At 46.1% G+C, this 25546-nt stretch overlaps 1 protein-coding gene across 1 annotated transcript in view; it reads left to right on the top strand.

The window, feature by feature from the left end:
• Positions 1-25546, top strand: part of LOC142767200 (uncharacterized) — a 67757-nt gene that overhangs the window by 25574 nt on the left and 16637 nt on the right. The window contains exon 2 of the mRNA XM_075868429.1: positions 20961-21240. Coding sequence (XP_075724544.1) covers positions 20968-21240 — 273 coding nt within the window. The 5' untranslated portion in view covers positions 20961-20967. The remainder of the gene's footprint in view (positions 1-20960; positions 21241-25546) is intronic.

Below are 25546 nucleotides of genomic sequence, written 5' to 3'. Positions count from 1 at the left end.
CCTGCGCTGGACTCGGCTGTGCAGGCGCTGTTCCGTGCGAAGCCGGTGCATGTCGGGACGACCGAAGACCGCGGCAACGGTGGTCTTGAAGGTGGACCAGTTGGTGATTTCACCTTCGTGGTTCTTGAACCAGAAGCTGGCCACATCAGCGATGTAAAAGCGCTCGTTCGTGAGCTGGTCGCAGGCGTTCCATTTGTTGAAAGCGCTTACGATTTCGTACTCGATGAGCCAGTCCTCGACACCATGTTCGTCGTTGCTGCAAAAAATCGGTGGGTCGCGTTGCCGAGGCCCGCCAGTACAGAAGACTGTCGTTGGTGGGGCAGCTTGAGAAGGGCCAGGAGCAGTCATGGTGAACGGTGAGGGTAGCCTCCGATTGCGAAGTTCCAGGTTGATGGGAACCCCAGCTCCTCCACCACTTAAAATAAAGGTTTGTACGTCGAGAAAGGTTCAGACGCATATTGGCGAAAGGTGCTCTATGAGGCAGGTCTGGATACCGGCGAGCGGCGTGCTTGCTTGCTTGCTTGCTTGTTCCTTTCTTTTTTTTGGCTCTCACCCACTGAGGGGGATTGGCCAAGAAGCCGGTGGTTAATGCAAGTAAACACCTATACATTTTCTAGATTAGGGGAATATGATTACTGTGTTTTGACTGTGAAATTGATTTGGCGCAATGTAAAAAAAATAAAAAAATGAAAAACGTGGGGGGGAAGAAATAATAGAATATGTTGAGTATCTGTGGTGGAATCGTTATATGAAATTCTCCTGAAAGTTGAATCATTGCAGTGTATCAGCTAAATAATAAGTGGTAGTGTGACTAGTAAAATTCTAGAGCTGATGGCTGACTCAGCAAGGTAATCTTCTTGTGTTATATATAAATTCGCAGAGAGCCCTGCAGATGTTCCTGTCGCTATGCCCCAATGAAATGGCCCCAAAAGACAAAATATTGGGAGTATTAAGTGATATTCCTAATTTTCTGAATAAAATTTCGAAGCAGTTTTTTCTTTGATTTTTGAATCGGTGACATGTGATAAGAAAATGGTCGATATGTTCAGGTTCGTTACAGCTTGAGCACAGAGGGGATGGCACCAGACCAGACCTGTTTAAGTAGAAATTAAGAGGTGGTACACGGCAACGTAATTTTGTTACCAAGACTTCCAATTTACGCGTGGGACACCATTTATTATTCCATGTGAATTGCAGGTGCGAGAAATCTGGATTCGGTATAATGGTTTTTGATGAGTCTTCAAGAAGGGAAAGTTTTCTAAACCTCGCTGCTGTTACATAAGCTGTAGGAGGCATGATTGGCACAATCGGAAGATCAAGAGATGTTCGCGCAAGTTTGTCAGCCATCTCGTTTATAAATATACTACGATGGCCTGGCACCCATATCATTCGCACTAGACGAATGTTTGCTGGGATTAATGATTTAAAAGTCTCTAGTACTGCTGGTGTCGACGACGATGATAAGAATGAACACACTGAATACGAGTCAGTCACTATCACAGCTGTCGAATGAGTCGCAGGAAGTTTACGAATAGCTAGTATAACGGCCGTTAATTCCGCTTCAAATATTGGTGTATAATCTGGGAGGCGTAATGAAAATGACCAGAATAATGAGAGAGAAAAAATACCCACACCTGCCTTCTCGCCACTCATAGATGCATCCGTTGCAATTACTGTATTAGTACCTAATTGAGACAGGTGTTGTTCTAATAAACCAATCAAATATTTAGAGGGCAAGTGTTTAGCGTTCATGGGGAAGATATCGTCAAATTCTATTTGGACTTGGCCGATTGGTTTGACAGGTGGTGTGATCTCGAATATATTAACATTTAAAGCATCTAGAAGTGTTTGAACAAATAGCACTTGGGGTTTATATACACGGGACCAATGCTCATTGAAGAAGACACCAGGCTCGGCAAAGAATACAAATTGTCGCCTTCTTAAAGTGGATTCAGAAAATTTTAAATAGGTGTTTACTGTTAAAATACGAAATCTGCAAGCAAGGGTGGGTATCCGAGCTTCTTGATACAAAACATTGTTAGCTGTGAATTTTGGCACACCTAAACAACTACGTAGGGCTTCCCGCTCTAAAAGAATGAGGGGGTTTATTTTGTATGCTGGTCCACCAGAGAATAGTACACATCCGAATTCAAGAATCGGACGAACGTACATGCGATAAATCATGATCATCGTATCTCTGCGAAGACCGGAACGGAGGCGGCTAAGCCTACTTATCATTCCAACAGCGCGTGTAGCCTTAATTTTAATATATTCAATGTGGTCACGCCAGCTCAGTTTTTGGTCGTACAGTACACCCAGATATTTAATACAATTAACCTGGGGTATTATTTCCTGATGGTACTGAAGAGAAATAGTAACTGGTGCGTCCAACGGAAAAACTATTAGAGCACTTTTAGTTACGTTCAGGTTCATATGAATTTTCTGAAACCAGGTTTCCAATGTTGCCAAATAACGCTGTAAAGTCAAATGTAGTGAATAAATATCGTTGTCAGATGCAAAGAACGCGATATTATCTGCATATACATATACGTGTACCTTATCACTCTGTGGTATTGAACTTAACAAAATGTTAAATAGCACAGGCGATAGAACAGAGCCTTGAGGAACACCTCTCGTTTGGCTATACTTCGGCGTGGAAATACCTCGTTGGAAGCAATAAAATTTTCTGTCTTTTAAAAATTCGTATATCCAATTTGTTATGTACTGCGGGAACGTAAGCTCTTTTAGGACATTGATAAGAATAGCATGTTCAACACTGTCATATGCCTTGGCTAAATCAAGGGTTACTAGGGCCGCATATTGTCGTCTGTGCCGAGCAAGCTTTATACGAGCCTCTAAATCAACATGCGCCCACCATATAGAGTAACCTGGTCTAAATCCAATCTGGCACGCACTGAGTATCGCATTATCTGTTATGAACTTCGTAACTCTAATGTAAAGTATTCTTTCTATTAACTTAACTACGTGTGATGTTAAAGCGATTGGCCTAATGTTATCTATCTGCATTCCTAGTCCCTGTTTTTTAAGAAGCGGTATTATTTTTGCAAGTCTCCAGTCAGGAGGTATCCAACTATTTTCAAGTGAATAGTTGACAACGTTAAGGAGGTCTTCAGGAGAGATGTCGAATAATATTTTTAACATTTCCGAAGTGACGCCATCTGGTCCAGGACCTGTGTTTGGCAGAATACGAACGACGTGCGCAAGTTCATCCATACTTACTTCAATAAAATCATTTCCGAATGACGGTTTTGTACACTTTATTTTGATTTGTGATGTAAATCTCTTCTCCAATTCTATTGCAATTTCCGTTAATGTATTTTCCAAATCAGTTGGAGAAAAAATAACTGAGTCAATATTTACGTGTGCTGTAATAGCTTTACGATTACGGAGAAATCTGAATAGAGCTTTCTTGTTGCCACTCTTGGATAAGTAGGTGTACCGTTTTTCTTCATAATCGTCTTTCGCTAATGAAACTGTTCTCCTAAAGGTAGCTTTAGCAAATAAATAATTTCTCCAATTAGTCGGACATTGGTTGGTGAGGAGTTTTTTCCATGCAGCGTTGCGGCGCCTATAATCTCTGGCGCAATCCGCATTCCACCAGGCAGATATGAATTTTCCCTTTGTTGAAGATATAGTGAACTGTGATTTTTTAATTGTACACTTTAAGGTGGAACAAAGGCTCATAGCTTTCATATTTGTTTCCATATTGGGCAAGGAAGACAGCGTTGACTGTAAGTTCTTTTTAAATTTAGAGTAGTTTACAAAACTTTGCACCTGGCGATCTACCGTCACTAAAGGAATGCTGACTTCAAATACCAGGGGGCAGTGATCACTACTTGTAGCAGTATCAAGAACAGTCCAAGACGATATTGTCACACTTGAGCTAGCAAATGTCAAGTCTAAGACGGACCTCGAATTACATCGAACGAATGTCGGAACTCTGGAGTTCCAACAAATAAGGTTATTCCGGTTAGTCCAGTCCCACAACCGTTTTCCTGATGAATCAGTGCGGAATCCCCATGAAACGTGATGTGAATTGAAGTCTCCCGCAAATAGCATACTGTTTCTGCAAAACCTCGCAGTCACGTCAAGGGCTCTTTCATCTTGTATTCCAGCCGGAAAGTAGTTGTTGACTATAGATAGTGGCGCGCATCCGGGAAAGTGAACTTCCAGAACCATTACTTCATAATCGTGTGATATTTGTTGGTAAACTAAGTGTGCTTTATGGCAAATTTTGGATGAAATGAAAAACATTAATCCTCCACCACGTGAGTCTCGGTCAAGGCGAAAGCACTGATAGTCTTTTAGATAGAAGTTTTGATCAGCAGACAGCCAAGTTTCTTGTAAAATTATGACGTCTGGAGATTGTTGAGAAATTAGGTATAATAAGTCTGTAGTTGCAGAGAGAATTGAACGACAGTTCCACTGAAGTACTTTAAGGTACCCTATGATGATAAGCAAGCAGTAGCAACTGCTTGATCTAAGATACTATCTTTTAAGAAGTCCGCTTTAGTCATTGGTTCCTTCACACTCTTTTTTGTTTTCGGATGAGAAGAATTATTAAGTTTGCTAGTGGGTGATCTGGTGCGTTTCAAAAGGCGAGCATCCATATCTACATCCCGATTAATTATTGATTCTGAATGAGATATACCTTCCTGCTCAGTTGTGTTAGGACTGGAAAGCATTGCCTCGTTATCGATAGAGACATCTGACTGATGTTCGGCAGGTTTACTAGTTGAGGCACTAGGAGGTTGGATAAGCTTAGTTATTCGATCAGATGCACCCGACATCTGTGAATCCATAATACTATTGAGTGAGTCGGACAGATTGAGTAAAAATTTTTCTAATACTTTTTCTACGGCCTTTTCTACCATAGCAGAAATGGACTGAGAAAGTGATGCATCCATAGAAAGAGGTGGACGAGCTGCTATACCGGCATAACCCTGACTCCTGCTTTGAATTTCTGCAATTGCTTCTCTACGAGAGCATCGTCTCCTTTCAATGATTTCAATCACCTGAAGTTCTTTTGATCTTGCAGGGCAGTTAGGATCGTCTGCAGCGTGATTTGCCTTGCACAAGCAGCATGTCTTATTGTCTGATTGACACTCAGCAGTACTATGACCAGCCCCGTATATGGCTCCGCATATGCGGCATCGAGTCTCCGATCGACAACCTTTAGTACTGTGTCCAAAGCGCCAACATTTAGCACATTGCAGCGGACGGGGAGCCAAAGCTTCGACCTTATAGATAAGCGGCCATGCCTTGATCTCCGAAGGGCGATCTGTACCAGCGAATGTGGCAATTACAGTTTCAGTGGGAACTTTCTGTTGGTTTTCCTGTTTGGTACAGCGGTAAACAGAAATAACACCTGCTGGGGAAAAGATGTCCAAGACTTCTGCTGGGCTTAGACTTGCGTCTACCCCCCGAACCAATCCTTTGCAGCAAGCTAGATGAGGTGGGATAAAAGAGCTCACCGGATGTGATGCAAAAGTAGTGCACTTCAGAAGGTCTTGGATGCAGGCCTTGTCTGGTGAGCAGCATAGTATCCCCCCGCGTCCAAACTGACGAACCTCTGTTATCAGTAGAGAGTGGGGAGTGATCGCACGAAGTTCCGTTTGGATTGTCTTGGGGTTTTTCATGCGGATGAACCCACCGGTGGTCGGCACCAAAGCGACAGGAACGCTACGGGTTCCATTGCGGAGAAATAACTCCAAAGGAAGATCTTGAGGGGGTACAGAGGCTGACCAGAGGGCAGGCCTCTGGCCCGGAGAAGAAACAGACATGAAATAAGAAGAAGATACACTTATCAATGCACTAAAACAGTTGCGGAACAAGAGGTAGATCTAATAGAATAAAATAAAAGTAACCGCCGGCTACTTGACCGCAACCCTGAGGATGGAACAAGGAACGCAGCCGCAGGCACCCGATCGTAGCACCCGATCGCCTTCTGGAGGTGGACGCTCCTCGGCGTGCGCGAGCTACTGCTACAGCCACCGATCATCATCGTCTTCTTCAGTAACAGCAGAGTGACCGTCATTCAGATTCATTATAGTACTTACACATACAAACGCTCGCGCAAACATATATAAAATAAATAATAATTGAATGCCCCCCCCCCGGAAAATATTTCTGGATAACGCCCCTATCGCGGAGGAATGAATGTGCGGTAGCTCAGCCCCGTAGCTTTCTCTTCATAGCTAGTAAAAACTGTACGTGAGTATACGTGTCGCCATCTGGCAAAACAAAAAAAAATGGCAGCATATCCACGGAGTGAATGATGGAGAGTGGGGCGAAGCATTCGTCCGTCCGTGCGTCCGTCTGTGTGACCGTCCATGCGTCTGTTTGTGCGCCCGTCCCTGCGTTCTTTCGTGCATCCGCCCCTGCGTCCGTTCATGCGTCCATCCATGCATCTGTTTGTGTGTCCGTTCGTTCATCTATTCAACACTCCAAGTCCCACCATCTCGCATCTTTTTATCATATATTCCCCATATAGAAGCACCGCCATCCAGCGGACATTCCAAGGACTAAACGAGAGGTGGCACACGCACACTTTCTTACGGCCTGCGCTTTGGGTCCACTTCCCACCTTTAACCACCTCGAGTTCATGGTATATTCTAGTTCACTGTATTCATGGCACTGCGACCAAACGCTCGCTAAACCTTTCGAAAACCAAGGAGGTTACGCCCAGCGAGTATAACGTAGCAACCTTTCCCTGTCAGATAGGGCTCAATTTACATGCCAATGGCTGCTAATGAGAAATGAGAGACAGGAGAATTCGGCTTTTACTTTCTTTCGGCTTGCGCTTCGTATCTACTTCTCATTTTTAACCACCTTGAGTTCATTCATGCTATATACAAGTTCATTGTATTCATGGCACTGCGGCTCAACGCTCGCTAAACCTTTCTAAAGCTAAGGAGGTTACACCCAGCGAGTATAATGTAGCATGACAACTTGCAGAAGACTATCAACGAAGTTAAAGAAAACCAGTTGCTACTTGATGCCAAAGTAACAGATTTAACCACCCGACTAACTGTACCTGAACAGAAGGTTATTTCCCTCGAGAGCGTTCCAGACAATGCACAGATACAAGGTCTTGTAACGGCTGCCGTGCGACACGAAAGTGTCGCTCTCAGTTCACGGCTTGATGACTTCGAGGATCGCTCTCGTAGGGAGGACCTAATTTTTTATGGGATATTGGATTCTGCTTCAGAAACCTGGGCTGAGTCGGAGCTAAAAATTCGTGAAATCCTGTCTGCGTCTCTTAAACTGGAACTTCCTAATGAAGCCATCTCCCGTGCACACAGGCTTGGAACATATGTACAGAACAAATGTCGACCTGTTATTGTTCGCTTCAGTTCATTAAAAACAAGAGAAAGTGTCTTTACTAAGAAATTGATGCTTCGCAGCACCCCCGTGTCAGTTAGCGAAGACTTCTGCAAGGCCACGCGCCACGTCCAGAAAAAGCTTTTATATTTCGCGAAAAGCACTGGGCAGCCATATTACTTGAAGTATAACAAGATACTAATCAACAAGAAAGCCTACGTTTATTGTCCGGTCACCGATCGTGTAACCGAGGCAGGACCTATTTATGATAACCCCGTCCACGTTGCTCCCGAAGTAAGAAATGCAGAATGCGCAGGGGCCAGCGCTCCTCCTTCACATCGATAGCTAGATAAGCATTTTCGAGCTCATGAATTTTCTTTTTTGCTATGTAATTCTCGAAGTGTTACTAACAAGCGTGATGCCCTATCTGCGCTAATAGACACATGTCTAGCTGATGTCGTCGTAGTAACTGAAACTTGGCTGTCCGCGGAAATTGAAAATAACAAAATATTTAACATTTCAAAAAAGTTTAAATTCTACCGCTGTGACCGGGGTACGAGGCGCGGGGGCGGCGTATTGATTGCCATTAGCGACGAGAGTAGCTCGTTCAGCGTGCCTGTTGTTTCACCGCTTGAAATTGTTGTCGCGTGTGTTCGCATTAACCACAAAGATATCGTTGTTTGTGGCTGCTACCGGCCTCCTAGCCTTACTACCTGTTTCACAAATGAATTACACGATGTACTAAATAAGTTGCGAGTAAGGTTTCCGGCTGCACCTATGTTTCTCCTAAGTGACTTTAACTTCCCTAATGTTTCGTGGTCTCCCCCTTTCCAAATAATTTCATCAACTTCTGCTGACAGTGCTGCCTTTCTTGATGTGTGTTCAGACTTTAACCTTACCCAGCTGGTTAACGCTCCAACCCGCATTACCTCGTCCACCTCCTCAGTTCTAGACTTGGTGCTGACCACGCATCCCGACCTAATTAAATCCCTATCAGTTATTCCGGGCGTAAGCGACCATCTAGCTATTCATTTTAACATGACTAAAACAACTAAAAGAAATGATACCTCAAAAGTTTTTAGGGACTACAAAAGAGCCGACTATGTTTCAAATAATAATGAGCTTCAGCTTTTCCTAAACGATTACCTTTTGCAATTTCTGGAAAGGTCCGTGCAACAAAACTGAAATTTGTTTAAGCAGAAGGTAGCAGAACTTACCAATCGTTTTATTCCGCTCCGCAGAATTAGGCAAAGCGCAAAGTCCCCTTGGTTCACGCTTACACTAAAACGACTACTGAATAAAAAGAAACGAATTTTTCGAAGGGCAAAGCTAACTAACAACGCGGAAAGTGGTCCGCTTATCATCACGCAGCTGACGAGTACACTCGCGCATTATCCGTCGCAAAACTATTATCAACAAACGCTTCCCTCCCTGCTTGCAACTAACCCTCAGAAATTTTGGCAGATGATTAGGGGAAATGAAAAAAAGGCGATAGAATTAATCCATGATGATAACAGCCGTGTACCAAAAGAAGAGTGTTGTGTCATTTTAAGCTCTGTGTTTTCATCGTGCTTTGTTAAACCTACAGCCCTTTCCTTTCCCGATACCCCCACCCACAACTTTGTTCCCATGGAACCCCTTTTATTTGACTGTGTCGGCATACAAAAATTGATAGAAAACATGAAATTAGCCAGTGCTCCAGGTGAAGACAGTATCTGTGCAAAGTTTTTGCATAATACCTCTGTTTACTCATCTGTCATTTTATGTAAGCTTTTCACACAGTCTTTGGAATGTCATTGCCTCCCGGGCGACTGGAAAGCGGGAAAGGTGGTTCCTCTTCACAAATCAGGTGACGTTCATAACCCCCGCAATTACAGGCCCATATCGTTAACAAGTATACCGTGTAAGCTCATGGAACACGTCATCTACTCCCACATAATCACTTTCTTAGAAAACAACTCGTTCCTTAGTGATCACCAGCATAGATTTCGGGAACAGTACTCATGTGAGACCCAACTTCTCTGCCTTACTAATGACCTTTTTCTTGCCATTGACGCTTCTTCCCTTGTTGACTGTATTTTTATCGACTTTGCTAAAGCTTTTGACACTGTATGCCATAAACTGCTACTGCTAAAACTAAGCAAACTTAATCTTAATGCTAACATACTAAAATGGCTTGAATGCTTTCTAATAGACCGCTCCCAATTTGTAACTGCGAATGAATCCAACTCTCCCCTCTCACCCGTAACCTCTGGCGTCCCCCAAGGATCCGTTCTTGGCCCACTACTCTTCCTGATTTACATTAACGATTTGCCACATAACATCTATTCTTCTATTAAACTTTTCGCCGATGATTGTGTTATTTACCGCGAAATTAAAACCCCTTCTGACCACCTTGCCCTTCAGTGTGACTTAGACAATGTTTCATCTTGGTGCGATACTTGGCTAATGAACCTTAATGTTACTAAATGCAAAGTAATGAGAGTCTCACGTCGATCATGTAATATTTCTACTAACTATGTACTTAATAATTCTCTCCTTACTAAAGTTAGCTCTTACAAGTACCTTGGCGTTACAATTTCTGACAACCTTTCCCAGCAGTCTCACATTGACCTTATTAAAAACAATGCTAACCGCACACTTGGTTATTTACGCCGTAACTTCTCCCTTGCCCCGATGCAACTGAAACTTCTGCTCTATAAAACATTAGTCCGGCCAAAGCTAGAATATTCATCATCTGTATGGGATCCCCACGTAAACATCCACATCAGTAGCATCGAAGCAATTCAAAATCGCGCCGCTCGTTTCATTTTGTCGAACTATTCCCGTACAGCAAGCGTAACCCATATGAAGTCAACCTTAAATCTACCTAGCCTATCATTTCGCCGCAAAATCTCGCGCTTGTGCCTCTTCCACAAGTTATACCATACCATGCACTCACTGAGTAACTCTCTTTTTTTGCCGCCATCCTACATTTCATCCCGCAGCGATCACCACTTCAAAGTTGGAATTACAAGCAGCCGTACAAACCTCCATTTTAATTCATTCGTGCCCAAAACAAGCACGGACTGGAATCACCTTCCCGCTTCCATCGCATCCATCACTGACCCGGCCAACTTCAAGAGTACCATAAACGCATACCCTTTTTAAACATGCTCCATTTGTTTGTACAGAATGTTACTTGTTTTTTCACCACTCCTCTCTGTAACGCCTTGTGCATTGAGAGAAAATAAATGAAATGAAATGAAATGAAATCCCTTTCTTGTCCGATAGTGCTCAATGTACATGCCAATGGCTGCTAATGGGGATCGCAGCGTGCGCGTTGACTAAAAGCCGAATGCTCATGTCTCTCATTCCCCATTAGCAGCCATTGGCATGTACATTGAGCACTATTTTTTATTGTTAAACAACGCACAGAAAAAATCTCTCACTGGCACCACCTTGGAGGTCAAGTGTTATGCCTATTTCGGGTATGTGCCACTGGTGGTTACATACGAGGGACGCCTAAGCCACGCCATAAGGAGCTTCGCCCCTAAAAAAATCAAAGGCCTGCCCGTCATGGCCATGAGCAGCGCTAACACTCCCACGGTTCGCATACACATACAAAGTGTTTATATATATATATATATATATATATATATATATATATATATATATATATATATTGCGATAGAAATTATATAGACGTTCTCGGATGGTTTTTGCCATCTCCGCCGTCAGACGTAGACGTAGTCCGGAAGACGTAGTGCAGAAGTCAGGCGTTCTTTAGGGACTTCAAATCCGAACTCGCAGTCGTCGGACCAGCGACTAATAGCTTATTTAGGGGAGCCGCTATTGTCGCGAAGTTCCGTATGAAGCGACGAAAGTAGGTCGCCAGGCCAAGAAAACTGCGCAGCATCTTTTGGGTGTAAGGCCGAGGAAACTGTAATACAGTGGCCATCTTTCCGGAATCTCGCTGGACTCCGTCTTTGGAAACGACGTGACCGTGGACTTTTATACTTTTCCTGGCAAACATGCACTTTTTGGTATGTATCTGAAGGCCAGCGTTCAAAAGACACTGAGGTACTTAATCTAATCGTTGACGTGTTGGGTAAAGGTAGATGAAAACTCTGCAGGAGCGTCTGCGCAAGCAGGTGTTTGGTGCGTGGTAACACCACAGACCAGAGCCAACGGGGGAGTGTCCGGGGAAAAGGGGATTCTCTGGGTTGAGTCGACGCCGGGTTATTGGACATTTAAGGCCCCCCGGCAGAGGCAACACACCACTTTGGCCCCGGCTTCACGTAGACGACACCTCTTGGCTGACCCACCCAGGGGAAATCGGCAGTCGCCTTTTCCTATCTCTCTCCCCTACAACTTCGTCTTTAACTCTCACTGTTTTATCTTTCCCGTCTACTTCTCTCTTCGGTTTACTTCTGATTTTTCCTGGCGGCAAGGGTTAACCTTGTGTATGTGCTCTGTCTTGGGTACAATATATTTGGTTATAGCGGCGGCAGTGTGTACAGCTAGCGTTGACATGCCTCATACAATTTTAGGGCCTCTCACGTCTCCGTGTTGGGCTCCATGGTGGGCGGCTGGCATGGCTGCCGAATTAACGGCTATTTTACAGCTTTTACTTCTATCCCTTCACTGCACGATCGCCCTCTCTCGTAGAGAGGGCGCACTGAAGACATCTCCAATTATTTCAAAAAACCCAAAGAAAAATTTCCCCGCTACCATGTAATTAGCTGTGAAACTACTGAAAAGAATGCGAGAACAATATCGCCTTTTGTTGTCTCCAAATGCCTCACCACCTCACTTGGCCCAGATTACCAGGCTACAAGAATGGCCAGTGGGGATCTGATTGATTGATTTGGGGGGTTTAACGTCCCAAAACCACCATATGATTATGAGAGACGCCGTAGGGGAGGGCTCCGGAAATTTTGACCATCTGGGGTTCTTTAACGTGCACCCAAATCTGAGCACACGGGCCTACAACATTTCCGCCTCCATCGGAAATGCAGCCGCCGCAGCCGGGATTCAAACCCGCGTCCTGCGGTTCAGCAGCCGAGTACCTTAGCCACTAGACCACCGCGGAGATCCCCACTCCTCGAGGAAGAAATGCCAGCGTTTTGGTCACGGCTCTCATAGTTGACGTGGTCAACTCACCTGTCCAAAGTGTGGCACTACAGGACACGCCACAGATGATTGTAAGGCTGAGGATGGGGCCCATTGTGCAAACTGCGATGGTGCCCACCCTGCATACTCCCAAACGTGTCCGAGATGAAAAAAGGAAAAGGAAGTAATCACAATCAGTCACACAAGACATAACTTTTCAGGAAGCCCGGCAACAGGTATCTGGATTTTTCACAAATAAACCATCGTTCGCCGATGTACTGCAATAGGGGGCAGCACTACAACAGCCTGCGGCAGCTGCCCATACCAGGCACAGTGTGCCCATATTATAACGTTGGCCGGGCGGTAGCCAAAATGCGGCTGGCCGAGGCACCCACATCAGACGACGGGGCGTCATAGATTTGGACAGCGTCTAGGGGCATTAGTAAACATGCAGTACATGTTCTTTTCAGTGAGCCGAAGACGCGCCTAGTTCCACAAAATCTCGCTGAGCCAACGTGGCCAAAATACGAAAAAAACACTTTTAAATTCTTGAAGTCACTAACAAAAATTTCAGCGGCAAACTTGAAATGTACGCTTTATATACTAATTTTTGCGTGTCTTACTAAGCTTATGGTAGTGAAATTAATTACACTAGCTGGTGTCATTAATCATACTCTAAAAGCTCTAGAGCTGTGAGAGTATACGATTCACCCGTCTGATCTAATATATTTTTTCACTCCGGTGTCTCTTTAGCCCTCTGAGACGTTTTGTACACAGTTGTGTACTATCAGCGTCAAATGAAACCCAAACAGCGGAAAGCCTTCGCGATGGTATACAGTGCGCGCCGTCCATGGAGAAGTACGCATGCATGCGCAAAGCTACCGAACAGGTTGCGCGCGCCTCTCAATAGTGATAACTGGACGGCGCGCACTACACTATCACGAAGGCTTGTCGCGGTTCGGCTTTTATTTGACGTTTATAGTACATTACCTTCTTTCCTCTAGTACATTGACCTTTAATTTGAATTGCACCTCCTGAATAATAAACGCCTTTATTTAACTTCGTCCTGCTGAGCAGTGTTCGTATAGTCAATTAGCTGAAGGCACTACTACGTTCGACGACTCTTTTCACATCTCGTATATAGTTTGCAAGTCAGGTCAAAAATATAATTTTCCTTCGCTCTATATAAACGTAACAGAAAATGGTATGGCACTGTATTTCTAGCGTGAGAGTTGACTTTGTCTATGCGAAAATGGGATATTAATGACTTGTGAATAACTGGATTCGTAATTCAATTGAGCTAAGCTACTCCCAAATCATTAACACTGATGTAACCCAGGATCGGATGGCATCCCACCATGCATTGCTACCAGTTGGTGTAGTCGGGGGTCTGCCCAGAGGACCAGAGCCAGCCAAAATATCGGGGAGATGTCGAGAAGGGGAGCTGCGGACTGTTAACAACAACGTTGATTTACAATAATTACATTTTGAAGGTAGCGTTGTTACATGATGGAGTAATATTATAGCAGTTCTCGGTGGAAGCTTGATTGGAGCCTCTGGGAGCTTGTCGGAAGCGTCTCGGCGCTCGTGTTTTATGCTCTGATCTTCTCAGTATTCCATGTAGGGAAAAACAATATAGGCCAGGACAGTCCAATGAAAATACCGTTTTCACGTCAGCCCCCAAAAGGGGAAGGTTAAACACCACTTCCTTCCCAACCCACGAAAGAGGGAAGAAGCACGCCCAGTTCGTCCCATGGCGAGGGTGAAAACACTACACGACACAGCGCAAATATGTTGGGTCGTGGGTGCAGATCAATTTCCTGCAAGTTTTCAATTTTGTTTGTGCCCATATACGTATGTTTAGCCCCCCACCCCTTGAAAAAAATTTCGGGTTACGCTCGTGAGCAAAATCAACGCAGGTCGCACGCAAGTTAGATCTCTGTCGGTGACAAGTGATCTTTACTTCCATTTCCCCTTCTTCACATTTACATTACAATTACTACTAATTACAGTTGTATAGCCAACGAAGAGGGGTTAAATTTTTATCCGAAAATTTCCTCGCACGCCCCCCCCTTCCCGCCACTTATCCACCTTTTTTCTTTCGTCACTTCGCGCTGGCATGATTTAGAAACTAAGCGGTGCTACAATCACGAATATAATTCCTGGACTATTTTACAGTGAATAATGTCTACATACGAAAAAAAAAAATGTGTCGTGGTATTTGTGAAGGCTTTGGCTCTCTGTGAGATTTATGGCAGAAACCTCGGCCGCGAGCGTTTTCAGTCGGCTCGCGGCGACGGGAATGATGCTGCAGAAATGGTCGTACTTGTACCTGCCAGAGCAGATCTCGCATGAGTTGGTCACTACGATAATTTTGAGTAGGCAGAAGTTCGTTTTGATGGTAAAAGCCACACGCGGTTTCAAGGTGATAGGCCACGTTCAAGCATATCACATTATGACTCTTCGACCGTGTGTCAGGGCATACTCAAGTCAGAGACTAACATTTTTGTTGAACCTTTTCACGTTCTGCTAACGTCTAAACACGCACGCGCACACACCCTCCACACTTACGCACTCACACACGCACTTGCGCGACTGAATATTCGGCTAATATTGTACATATTTTTACTATGCCTTTACTGCTAAAGGCGCTTCGAAGTGTTGTCTAGTGAGAAGATGTAGCACAGGCGAACGTGCAGGCCAATCATAACCTTGAAAAGCTCTACTAATATACCTATCATGTAACTCAAGGTGATCAATAAAAAGATGATGGCCATAATTCTAAAGCAGCATCATGAGAAATGTAGTGTGGGCGGTTGTAGTGATCAAGATTTTTATTGTTCAGTAGCGTGGGAAACAGTGCAAGAATAAGGAACTGAAATCTGAAAAAGTATGTGACGAATTAAAGAATTTCCAACGATTCGCTTAATCTGTTCGTCCCTTTGCATTGAAATGGCTGGAAAGGCGCACCGAGTGACTTCTGCAACTAGCGACATAACTCACAACAATATATGCACAGAATGAAGAAACATGGGTCGACGTGGAAATGGTATCATGCAATATTAAGAACAATATACATAGTACAATAATTTTTAGGAGAAATGAAATAAACTCTGTACAAGCGATGTTTCACGCAGAAAACACACATGGCACAGCGGAATACTGTTGATTGCCTTTATCAATTGACGCGAAGATTATCCTGCGTATTACATATCATATCATATGCCACATATGCTACCCTAAATTTACGAGATTCGCTATATGCAAAGTTGGGTTGTTGCATTTCCATTCACACCTCTCGTATTCGCGAACCACGCCTACAAGTGAAAGGTGCCACCGAAAAGAAGGGAGTATAGGTAATAGGAGAGAACGCAGTTATTCTACCATGGTGTTAAAGTGATTAGCAGTTATATATCTTAATCAGTTGAACTTGCGCTCTTACAGCTGAACGAAAAGTAGCGCATAATGATTTTACCCCAACCGTTTTTTTTTAATACCCGCCACGATGGTCCAGTAGTTATGGTGCTCCATTGCTGACCCGCAGGTCGCGGAATCAAATTCCTGTCGTGTTTTCAATGTAGGCGAAAATGCTCAAGGTCCGTTCACTTTCATTTAAGTGCACGTTAAACATCCAAAGTGGATGGATAGATATGGCTGTACCCTTTGTAAGATTTCCGGAGCGCCCCGCTATGGCGTCTCTCATAATTATATTGTGGTTCTCATATTCGTCTTTCATAAATACCTTGGCCCCGCCGCGGTGGTCTAGTGGCTAAGGTACTCGGCTACTGACCCGCAGGTCGCGGGTTCAAATCCCGGCTGCGGCGGCTGCATTTCCGATGGAGGCGGAAATGTTGTAGGCCCGTGTGCTCAGATTTGGGTGCACGTTAAAAAACCCCAGGTGGTCGAAATTTCCGGAGCCCTCCACTACGGCGTCTCTCATAATCATATGGTGGTTTTGGGACGTTAAACCCCACATATCTATCTATCTTCATAAATACCTTGTCGTCCACGGAAGATCACAGTGTCTATGATGAAGACCAATTTTTTTCTGTTTACCTCATTTTAACGCGTTAACGTTAGAAAACCCGTGTCGCAGAAATTCCGCCGTTGGTGTCGGCACCGTTGGTAGTGAGCGAAAAATCGTCCGTGAGCGAAAAATCGATAAAGATGCAAATAAAGTAAACAATAAAGTTTTCATTATTATTGACGATCGAATCAGGGGCCGTTTGCGTGGCAAGGAGGTATCCTACCACAAAGCCTCGATGTTACTTGCAGCTGCTTCGGAAAAAAAAAACAGTACATAAATGCCATGTAGTGGAAGGAGTCCCCCTAACGCATTTTGTTCGACATGTGTCACGATGAAAGCGAGTCCATTCGGCGATTTGTAGGCGCATTTGGGAGGCCGTCAAACTACGTCGAAAAAGACCAGGATAGTGCCGCCATAGCCACTAAAAACACACAGGAACTTTCAAACAGCTATAATGGACAACTATGTCGATCTAGCGGAAAGCATATCATGCCTTTCCAGAGGCGTTGATCAAGCAAACAGCAAACGCTAGATAATGTGCTATCATCTGTGCGGCATTGTGAGACTCTTTATAGCTTCAGGGATGACAAGCGCGCGGCGTGGCACACCTTGGAGGCCACGCAACTGTTGCTTCAGATCAAAAAATTGTATGTACCAATCGCGCGCGCGTGCGTGCTTGCGTGCGTGTGTGCGTGTGCGTGTGTGCGTGTGCGTGTGTGTGTGCGTGTGTGTGTGTGTGTGTGTGTGTGTTGTGGGAACCTCGTAATGGCGAGCGAGCGCCATGCCACGCTCTCGGAGTGAACGGACACAGTAGACACGGTCGGAACAAACCAAAGAACAACATACGTTTATTTGACTAATTTAGAACGACGATATCGTCCACCTAATTGATACATCAATCGTTATCAACACGCTAAGACGCCAACGCTTGACTTACCACGAGGGCCCCTGATGCGCAGCCCGTGGTGGCACGCACCGGGGACCCACGCTAAAGACAACCGTTCGCGGCAACCGCCACGCGCAGAAGAGACTCGCTCAACTATCGCCCGCTACTAAGGCTTGCATTCCGCCAGGGGTCACCGCCGGTGCCACCACTCTACCAACTATGACGATGATAGTGGTGATCACCACTCGTTAACACAACGTCACCTACCGCCCGGTGGTTGTAGCCCGAAATGCGGCTTTTGGGCGAGACACATGCGCCATGCGGCGCAAACAACTTTGCAGGGGGTGTCAGCACCCCCACAGTGTTTGTCTGTGTGCGATCTGTGAGACATTGTGAAAAACGTGTCTCGACTACAGCAGAGCGCCTACGCGCATTTCATAATGCAGGACAATGCGACTTCATCAATGTACAATATTTTCATGAAGTTGTTATAAACGGGCTGTTAAATAGATCAAAAGCATGTACCATTACTATAGATACGTCGCGCTTGTGCGTGCGCACGTTTGTTTGCGTGTGTGTAACAAACCATATTAATAAGTATGCGTTTAGCGGTTGAAGGACGCACTAGGGGCCGGATTTCGCTATCGCGTTCAACTCTTGGAGGTGAAGCTTAAGGGTCTCCCAATTTTTGTGCTTGGGCTGATGACTCCACATTTTCTGCGACTGATTCACCTTTGAGTGCTTCTAGAAAAATTGTCGCTTATAGAGTAGCGGTTTTGTGGCAGTCACACTCATTGACTTCTGAATTTTCGAGCGCGTTGTTTTGATGCCTGAACGGAGGGGGGAACAAGCTTGCACCAAGAGCTTGGTCAGTTTCCTTGCCTGAACGTTCTTTTCCAAAAAGCACACGTCTTGCTTCCTCCTGATGTTTGGAATACACCAGCAGCCAGGAAACGATTTCCTGCCGGTGAGGTTGAAACTTCAGTTTGCGCTTACTAACAGAGGGAAAACTGTAGTTAGCACCTGGCTTCCATGTCGTCATCAGCAAACATTGTCTAGACTCGTCGTGCTGCAACTACTGGTGTCTTGGTTCGTTAAACTCGTAAGGACCAATGTCGTCAAAAATCACGGTTTCCGTTAATGCATCACGCTCTGATCGGTTTTCAAAAGTTTTTTCAGCGCACGAGTCGTATTCAGGCAGTGCAGAATTACAGTTGGGAACCGTTTCTTCGGCGGCTGTAGCTTTTCCGCCAGTTGTTGTGTGTGCACCTGCAGTTTCGCCTTTCGAGAAATAATCATCAAGCGTTACCTTACGGTGTTTCGGCGCGGCTTAATTGTACTATATCGCGGCTATCGAGTCTCATAGAGGGGCGCTGATTGATACAAAACACGAACTATACCCAGCAATGCGTGTGGCGTATTTCAAGGGGGCGACTTCGCATTGCTAGGAAGCCACGCACTCAGCAAAGTTCGGGCAGTGGCACTGAATGCGAAGAACGAGAACTGTGCCGACGATACATGTCGGTTGGTAAAGTTCCACCTTAAACATTAGTGCTCGTTTCTCCCCTGGAGGAAAGATTCGCAGGTATACATTTCCTCCGCTTCCTTCCAGGTGCCAGTAAGGTCGCGCTCGCCCAGAAACTTGGAGCGCGAAACGCCTCGCGTTTCTGATTGCACCCCTACGAAAGGCTGGTAGTTTATGTTGTGTTATGATCCCACACCATAAACGTGATTTATTTGATTGATTTGTGGGGTTTAACGTCCCAAAACCACCATATGATTATGAGAGGCACCGTAGTGGAGGGCTCCGGAAATTTCGACCACCTGGGGTTCTTTAACGTGCACCCAAACCTGAGTACACGGGCCTACAACATTTCCGCCTCCATCGGAAATGCAGCCGCCACAGCCGGGATTTGATCCCGCGACCTGCGGGTCAGCAGCCGAGTACCTTAGCCACTAAACCACCGTGGCGGGGCACACCATAAACGTGAATGAACGTGAAGAAGTTGATGTCACTGTGAAATTCTAGTGACTGGCATCAGAATTACCGTAAACAGACAACAGCCAGGCATGGATGGTGCACAGTACAGCGTAAGTAAACTCGTGTTGCAGGCACTGGCAGCTCTCGTCGGAGTTCACGCGTTTTGAGAAATGTATTAAGGTGCACTATGCTCTGTACAAGACCACGGTTCATTCTTTCACCACTAGTGAACTGATAACTCAAGATTTAGTGTGATGCGAGGTAGCTCTTGTTTACGCCGTCGTAAGTGCTGCACACATGAATGCACAATGTAGTTTTATCAGTGTATACATAGATGGCATATCGTTGCTGCGTGGTCAAATATTCTCCATGCTTCTCAATGTGTTTACGTAATGAGAAATGACGACCGCACGCTTGCAAACAACGGACGACACCTTGCCGCAACGCTATCATTTTAGGGACAAGAGGGACGAAAGCTACGAAATAAACAAGAGAACATTACGCGTTTTTGCGCGTATTTAAGTTTTCTAGCGCATATACGCAGCGAACAAGCTATTTCTATGTGAGTAGGCATATAGTCTGGTCCCAGGTGCATTTTCAATTGAGACCAACTGTGGGGGCAAGATAATCTACAATGATTATCTTGCCCCCACAGGTTGCCCGATAAAACCTCTGGGATTGGAGTACTTCAATGATATCAAAAGTCACAGCGCAACTGTAATGTCAACAATGGTTGCGAGGAGGTCTAGCTGTTTGAAATTGTGTTGTCAATGTGCAGAATTATTTACAAAACAAATACTTGTAGCCTATCGCAAGCATGTGCGGATGCTTGCAGTAAACAAAAAAAAAAGTTGGCTAACATCTATCACTGCGTCAACCCTGCTTCACATATGGAGCTGAACATGAAAATCATTCCCATGGGCATGCAGTCACTCTCATTCCACGTTGTAAGCGGAGCCGTCCTTGACTTGTGAAGCGCACTTCGCCCTGACGAGGACTACACAATCTACGCTTAACAGATATGAACGGTCAACATTGTCTTCTCCGTTCGGGAGGGTCGTCGCAATGATGCGTGCGTTTTCGAAGATTCAATGGTGCGACGAGAGGTCGTTGCTTCAAGCGACCACTGTACCGGTTGTTTACTGTTTTTTGCTGCTAATACCTAGTTAGTTTTGCTTACTCTCCTCGCAAGAATATATGGGTGGAGAGGAGGGGGGGGGGGTCTCATGAATTTCATGTACGTGTACACAATCTACTTAAACTACCACTAAATATCCCGTCAGAAAATAAAATTGACGCCTTTGCCCCCCACCCCCACCCCATCGGGTTGGTCTGAACCCCCGCCAGAAAAAAAATTTCTTGCTATGCCTCTGACTAGTAACGTCCCCTTTCCTTGGCATTGTCTGTTATTTCACATTAATATTGACCCATATCAACGTAGTATGACATAACTTTGCTTAAAAAAAAAGTATCGAGTGCTATGGGATAATGTTTCATTTCAATGCATTTACAGACAGTTCATTGGTGGAGTTCGAAAAGCTTATATGTGCGACCATATGAGCAGCAGTTTCTTCTCCCCCAAGTTTGAAAAGAGTTTAATGTCCTGCTGATTTTTTTTTTTGACGAAGCGGGGGCATGATTCGGCGGAGCAAGGTCCACCCCGTCATCCTGATCGCGCTTCCGTTCCTGGCCACCCTGCTACTCATGACGTCACCTCCTTGGGGCCTGTTGAGAGGTCGTAGTAGCGGCCATGTGCCCGCGGAATTCCTGAGGCACCGCTACTGGAGCTACGACCCCGAGACGCAGGAGCCCAGAGATCCGCGCCAGATTTGTTCGCTGCCCGCTCTGCATCCCTTCCATCCAGCCGTGTGGCCGTACCTGAGCCCTGTCACGCCCGTCGTCTGCAAGGTTTGTGTGGCTAGATAGGGAGAGAGGGAGGCGAAGATGGCTATGGTAGGGGGAAGTTGATGGGCATGTTAGAAAATGGTAGCGCAGGGGCTCAAGGACATCGGACACAGCACCCGTAGCGTCTGCGGTGTTTAGTGGACAATTCTGAACCAAATAGCCCAATACCAAAGCCCAGCTACTACCGTACACAATAGAGAAGGGGGAATGAACCATAAGACAGGATGTCGATGAAAAAAAAAACAGGCAGTAAACATTAACAAAGAAAAATTGCAGCATCTCCACGGAGCAGATAATGGCGAGGTGACCGAAGCTCCGGAGGTTGTTCGGTGGTGTTACCGCAAATCTTCCGAGGAGCTGCATCCGGGTCCACCCAGCGCCGCGCACGCTTCGTCACCGCTTCCCGCTCTCGCATCTCGGAGGCCGTTTCGCAGCGGCGTGCTTGGCGCGCACCCTTTCGGGATCCGCCCGGCGCCGCGCTCGCTTGGCGGCAGCCTCTCAAACAGGATTGCCACTGGTGGCTAATTTTCGCCAATCTGGCGAATTTGAGCGGCCCGTGGTGACTTAATATTAAGAATGGCAGCATGGCGAATTCTCGGCAATTTTCGTTTAGGTCTCCACTGAGTTACGCACTCTATATATTCAGTGTCTTCAAAACGAATGGGTGACAACATTTTTTTAATGCGAAGGATTTCTTGGCAAACTTCGGTGGCGTTGAGCGTATCTATCTATCTATCTATCTATCTATCTATCTATCTATCTATCTATCTATCTATCTATCTATCTATCTATCTATCTATCTATCTATCTATCTATCTATCTATCTATCTATCCGCCTACGACTTTTAGCTCTCCTGGCCGTTTGGATAATGGTATCGATGCCAAACTTGTTATGGCATAACATGACTGTATGACGATCATAATTGACTAGTCATAACATAAAAATCGTGATATGTATGTCAGGAATGTCATGATTTGCATTTCATGGTCTTGCTGCTCTTGCGGTGCTCTCGTTCACATGACACGTTGCAAAACGGGTATGGTATGACATGATTGCATGGCGAACACAAGCAACAGACCCTAACATGATAATCATGACATGCGTGTCATGTAACAACATGACTACATGCCACACTCATGATGCACTCGCGGCCGTTTCGCTAGCTTCACATATGCCAAATTCGGTATTACGTGACGTCAATGGATGACGAAGGTATGTGACGGGTGCAAACATAATCACGAAATGCATGTCATGTGACAACATGACTACATGCCACAGTCAAGTCGCCAATATATTTCGACGTGACACGGTGCGCGTGCACGCCGGCGTTCGTTTCGTCGCGTCCCGCCGGCGTTGCCACGCCAGGCGCCGGTCCTGCCGTACGTGTACTCGCAGGCGCGCGTCGCGCAGCGTTGCTTTGACGCATGCGCGTTTCAGCGCGTCCGGCGTCCCTCCGTCATGAAAAGAGGCAAACGCAGTACTGTCTGGGTAACGTATCGGCGTGAAATGCAGCATGTCGCATTTTGTGCCGGTTGCCATCGGGCTCAGCCTATGGACGCTGGTCGCGTCTGGCGTCTGACTATGGAGTGCTCGCGTTTTGCCAACGTAGCGTCGCTGTGCCCAGCTTGCGCACGCGTCAACGCTACATTGGAGTATGTTGGGCTCTTCATGATGCGCTCGCGGCCGTTTTGCTAACTCCACATATACCAAATTTGGTTTTACGTGGCGTCAATGGGTGACGAAATATATGACTGGTGCAAACGTGATAATTCTGACAGGCGTGTCATGTAAGAACATGACAACGTACCACGCTCATAGCGGGCTCGCAGCCGTTTCGCCAGCTCCACATATACTACATTTGGTATCGCGTGACGTGAATAGATGACGAAGGTAAACGACTCATCCAAACATGATAATCATGACACGGAAGTCATGCACGGCATCATTTACCTCCACCTCGAAACGTGTTGGTTATTTTAAAGTGACATATCAACCTTCCTTATTCGTGCTTCCCATTTCATCGATTCTCACTGTACGCGGGATCTGCCATTTTTTTAAAATTTTTGATAGTTTAAGACCGACCCGTAGAAACCACCCGTAGAAACGCGCCATCCAGTACGTCTGTCATATTTCTGAGGTGTATCTCCTCATTGTGGTGAAAGAGAGAGAGAGAATAAACATTTATTAATAACAAATGCACACTGAGCCTTCTTTGGGTGGGGCCCTCAGTCCAGGGCTCCATTGCCTTGCGCGACCCTGCGAGCCCACTGGACCAGCTGCTGCTGTTCCTGCCAGCGTAAGCTGAGCAGTGCAGACTCCCAATAGGAAGGGGTGGGATTGGGAATGGGAGGCACGCCCTGTGGGGCAGAGCATTCCCAAGTGGACGGGTACACCGTCGGTACGGATCCACAGAAGGGGCAGTAGGAGGGGTAGATAGTCGGATGAAAGCGATTTAGCATATAAAGGCAAGGAAATGAATTGGTCTGTAGTTGTCGCCAAGCGACAGCATCTGCTCTGTTAAGTGGAGGATGAGGGGGAGGGTACGTATAACGGCTCTGTCGATAATACTCCAGCGTAGCGTTGTAGTTTAGTGGTTATGTCGATGCATCGTCTGGATTGGACAGCTCTTCAATGGAGCCCGGCCGGTCAGCTCTCGGGCAACCGCATGAACGCGTTCATTACCATGGAGAGAGGCGTGTCCAGGAGTCCAGACGATACGCACAGGACGTAATGCGGACGGCGAGACAGAAGAGAGGATATTGTGTGTATGTGCAGCCACAAGTCCTTAAGCGAAAGCACGGCAAGCAGCTTGTGAATCTGTTACAATAGTGACAGGGGAGTCATGTAACAGTGTCGTAGCGGGAACAATTGCCAAAGCGAGAGCTCTCTCCTCTGCCAGACCACTGTCTGTAGTGCGAAGTGTGGCAGACGCCACAAGGGTGTCTGTGTCATCTGTCACGGCTAAACACATGGCTGACTTCTCTGGGTAGCGTGCAGCATCAGTGTAAAGTACTTGTAAGTCTGAGGTATCATCGCCAAAGACGCGTGTCATAACCTGAACTCGGGCACGTCGACGACCGGCGTGGCGGAAGGGATTCATATTGCGTGGAATCGGAGGCACTTTGATGAGTGCACGGACAGTAGAAGCAAGTTTATGTCGCGGTACTTGTGCGGGTTTTTGAGCAGTCGGGTAGCCAAGACGAGTCAGGATGGCGCAGCCCTGACGGGTCTGCCTGAGCCATTGGAGCTGACTGTTGGGCTGGGCCTCGATGAGTTCGGTTATGGTGTTGTGGACTCCTAATTGAAGGAGGCGTTGTGTAGATGCGTGTGGAGGCAAGCCGATAGCCGCCTTCACAGCTGTCCGTAGGAGGATGTCCATCTTTTTTATTTGAGCTAGCGTGAGATTGTGAAAGGGAAGATGATAGGTGAGCCGACTAACTATGAGTGCTTGTACTGAGCGGAGGACATCCTCCTCACAGAGGCCTCTCCTGTGATTGGTGATGCGTTGAATCATGTGTGTAATTTGAGTTATCTGCTGAGCCAGGAGGTGTGTAGTGTGCGAGGCCTTGCCGTCGGACTGAAGATAGAGGCCTAAAATGCGAATTCGTGGTACCAGAGGGACAGGATGGCCATCAAGAAACAGCGAAATGTCAGGAGAATCAGCGTTTTTGCGGCGCCGCTTGTATACCAATAACAACTCCGACTTATCCACTGAGCACGTAAGGCTGCCGGCAGCAGCATAGTCTTGTACCACAGACACAGCTTCCTGTAGGGCGTCCTGAATGGTTCCGTCTGATCCTTTGGTCGGCCAAATTGTAATGTCATCTGCATGGATGGCATGCTGGATGTTGGGAACCTGTTGTAATAGGGAAGGGAGTTTAACCATAGCCACGTTGAACAAAGTGGGCGAGAGAACCGAGCCCTGTGGTGTTCCTCTGCCTGCGAGACGAATGACGTCCGAACGGAGGTCTCCAATCCCAATAGTGGCCGTGCGGTCAGAAAGAAAGGACCTGACGTAATTGCAGATACGTGAGCCACACTGAGATGAAGCGAGGTTGTCAAGAATAAGGTCGTGAGAGACGTTGTCAAAAGCACCCTTCAGATCAAGGGCCAGAATAGCTCGGACCTGGTTTGAAGTGGGGCTATCCAACACGTCCTCCTTAAGCTGTAATAATACGTCCTGTGTAGAGATACCAGGACGGTAGCCGAATAGTGTATCAGGAAAAAAGTGATTGTCTTCGAGAAATGGTTGTAGTAGAGAGAGGACAACGGGTTCAAAGAGTTTAGCTACACATGAAGTTAAGGATA

Source organism: Rhipicephalus microplus, chromosome 7 (genome assembly GCF_043290135.1).
Source record: "Rhipicephalus microplus isolate Deutch F79 chromosome 7, USDA_Rmic, whole genome shotgun sequence".
NCBI classification, from domain to species: domain Eukaryota; kingdom Metazoa; phylum Arthropoda; class Arachnida; order Ixodida; family Ixodidae; genus Rhipicephalus; species Rhipicephalus microplus.
This window is presented reverse-complemented; position numbering and strand designations above follow the sequence as displayed.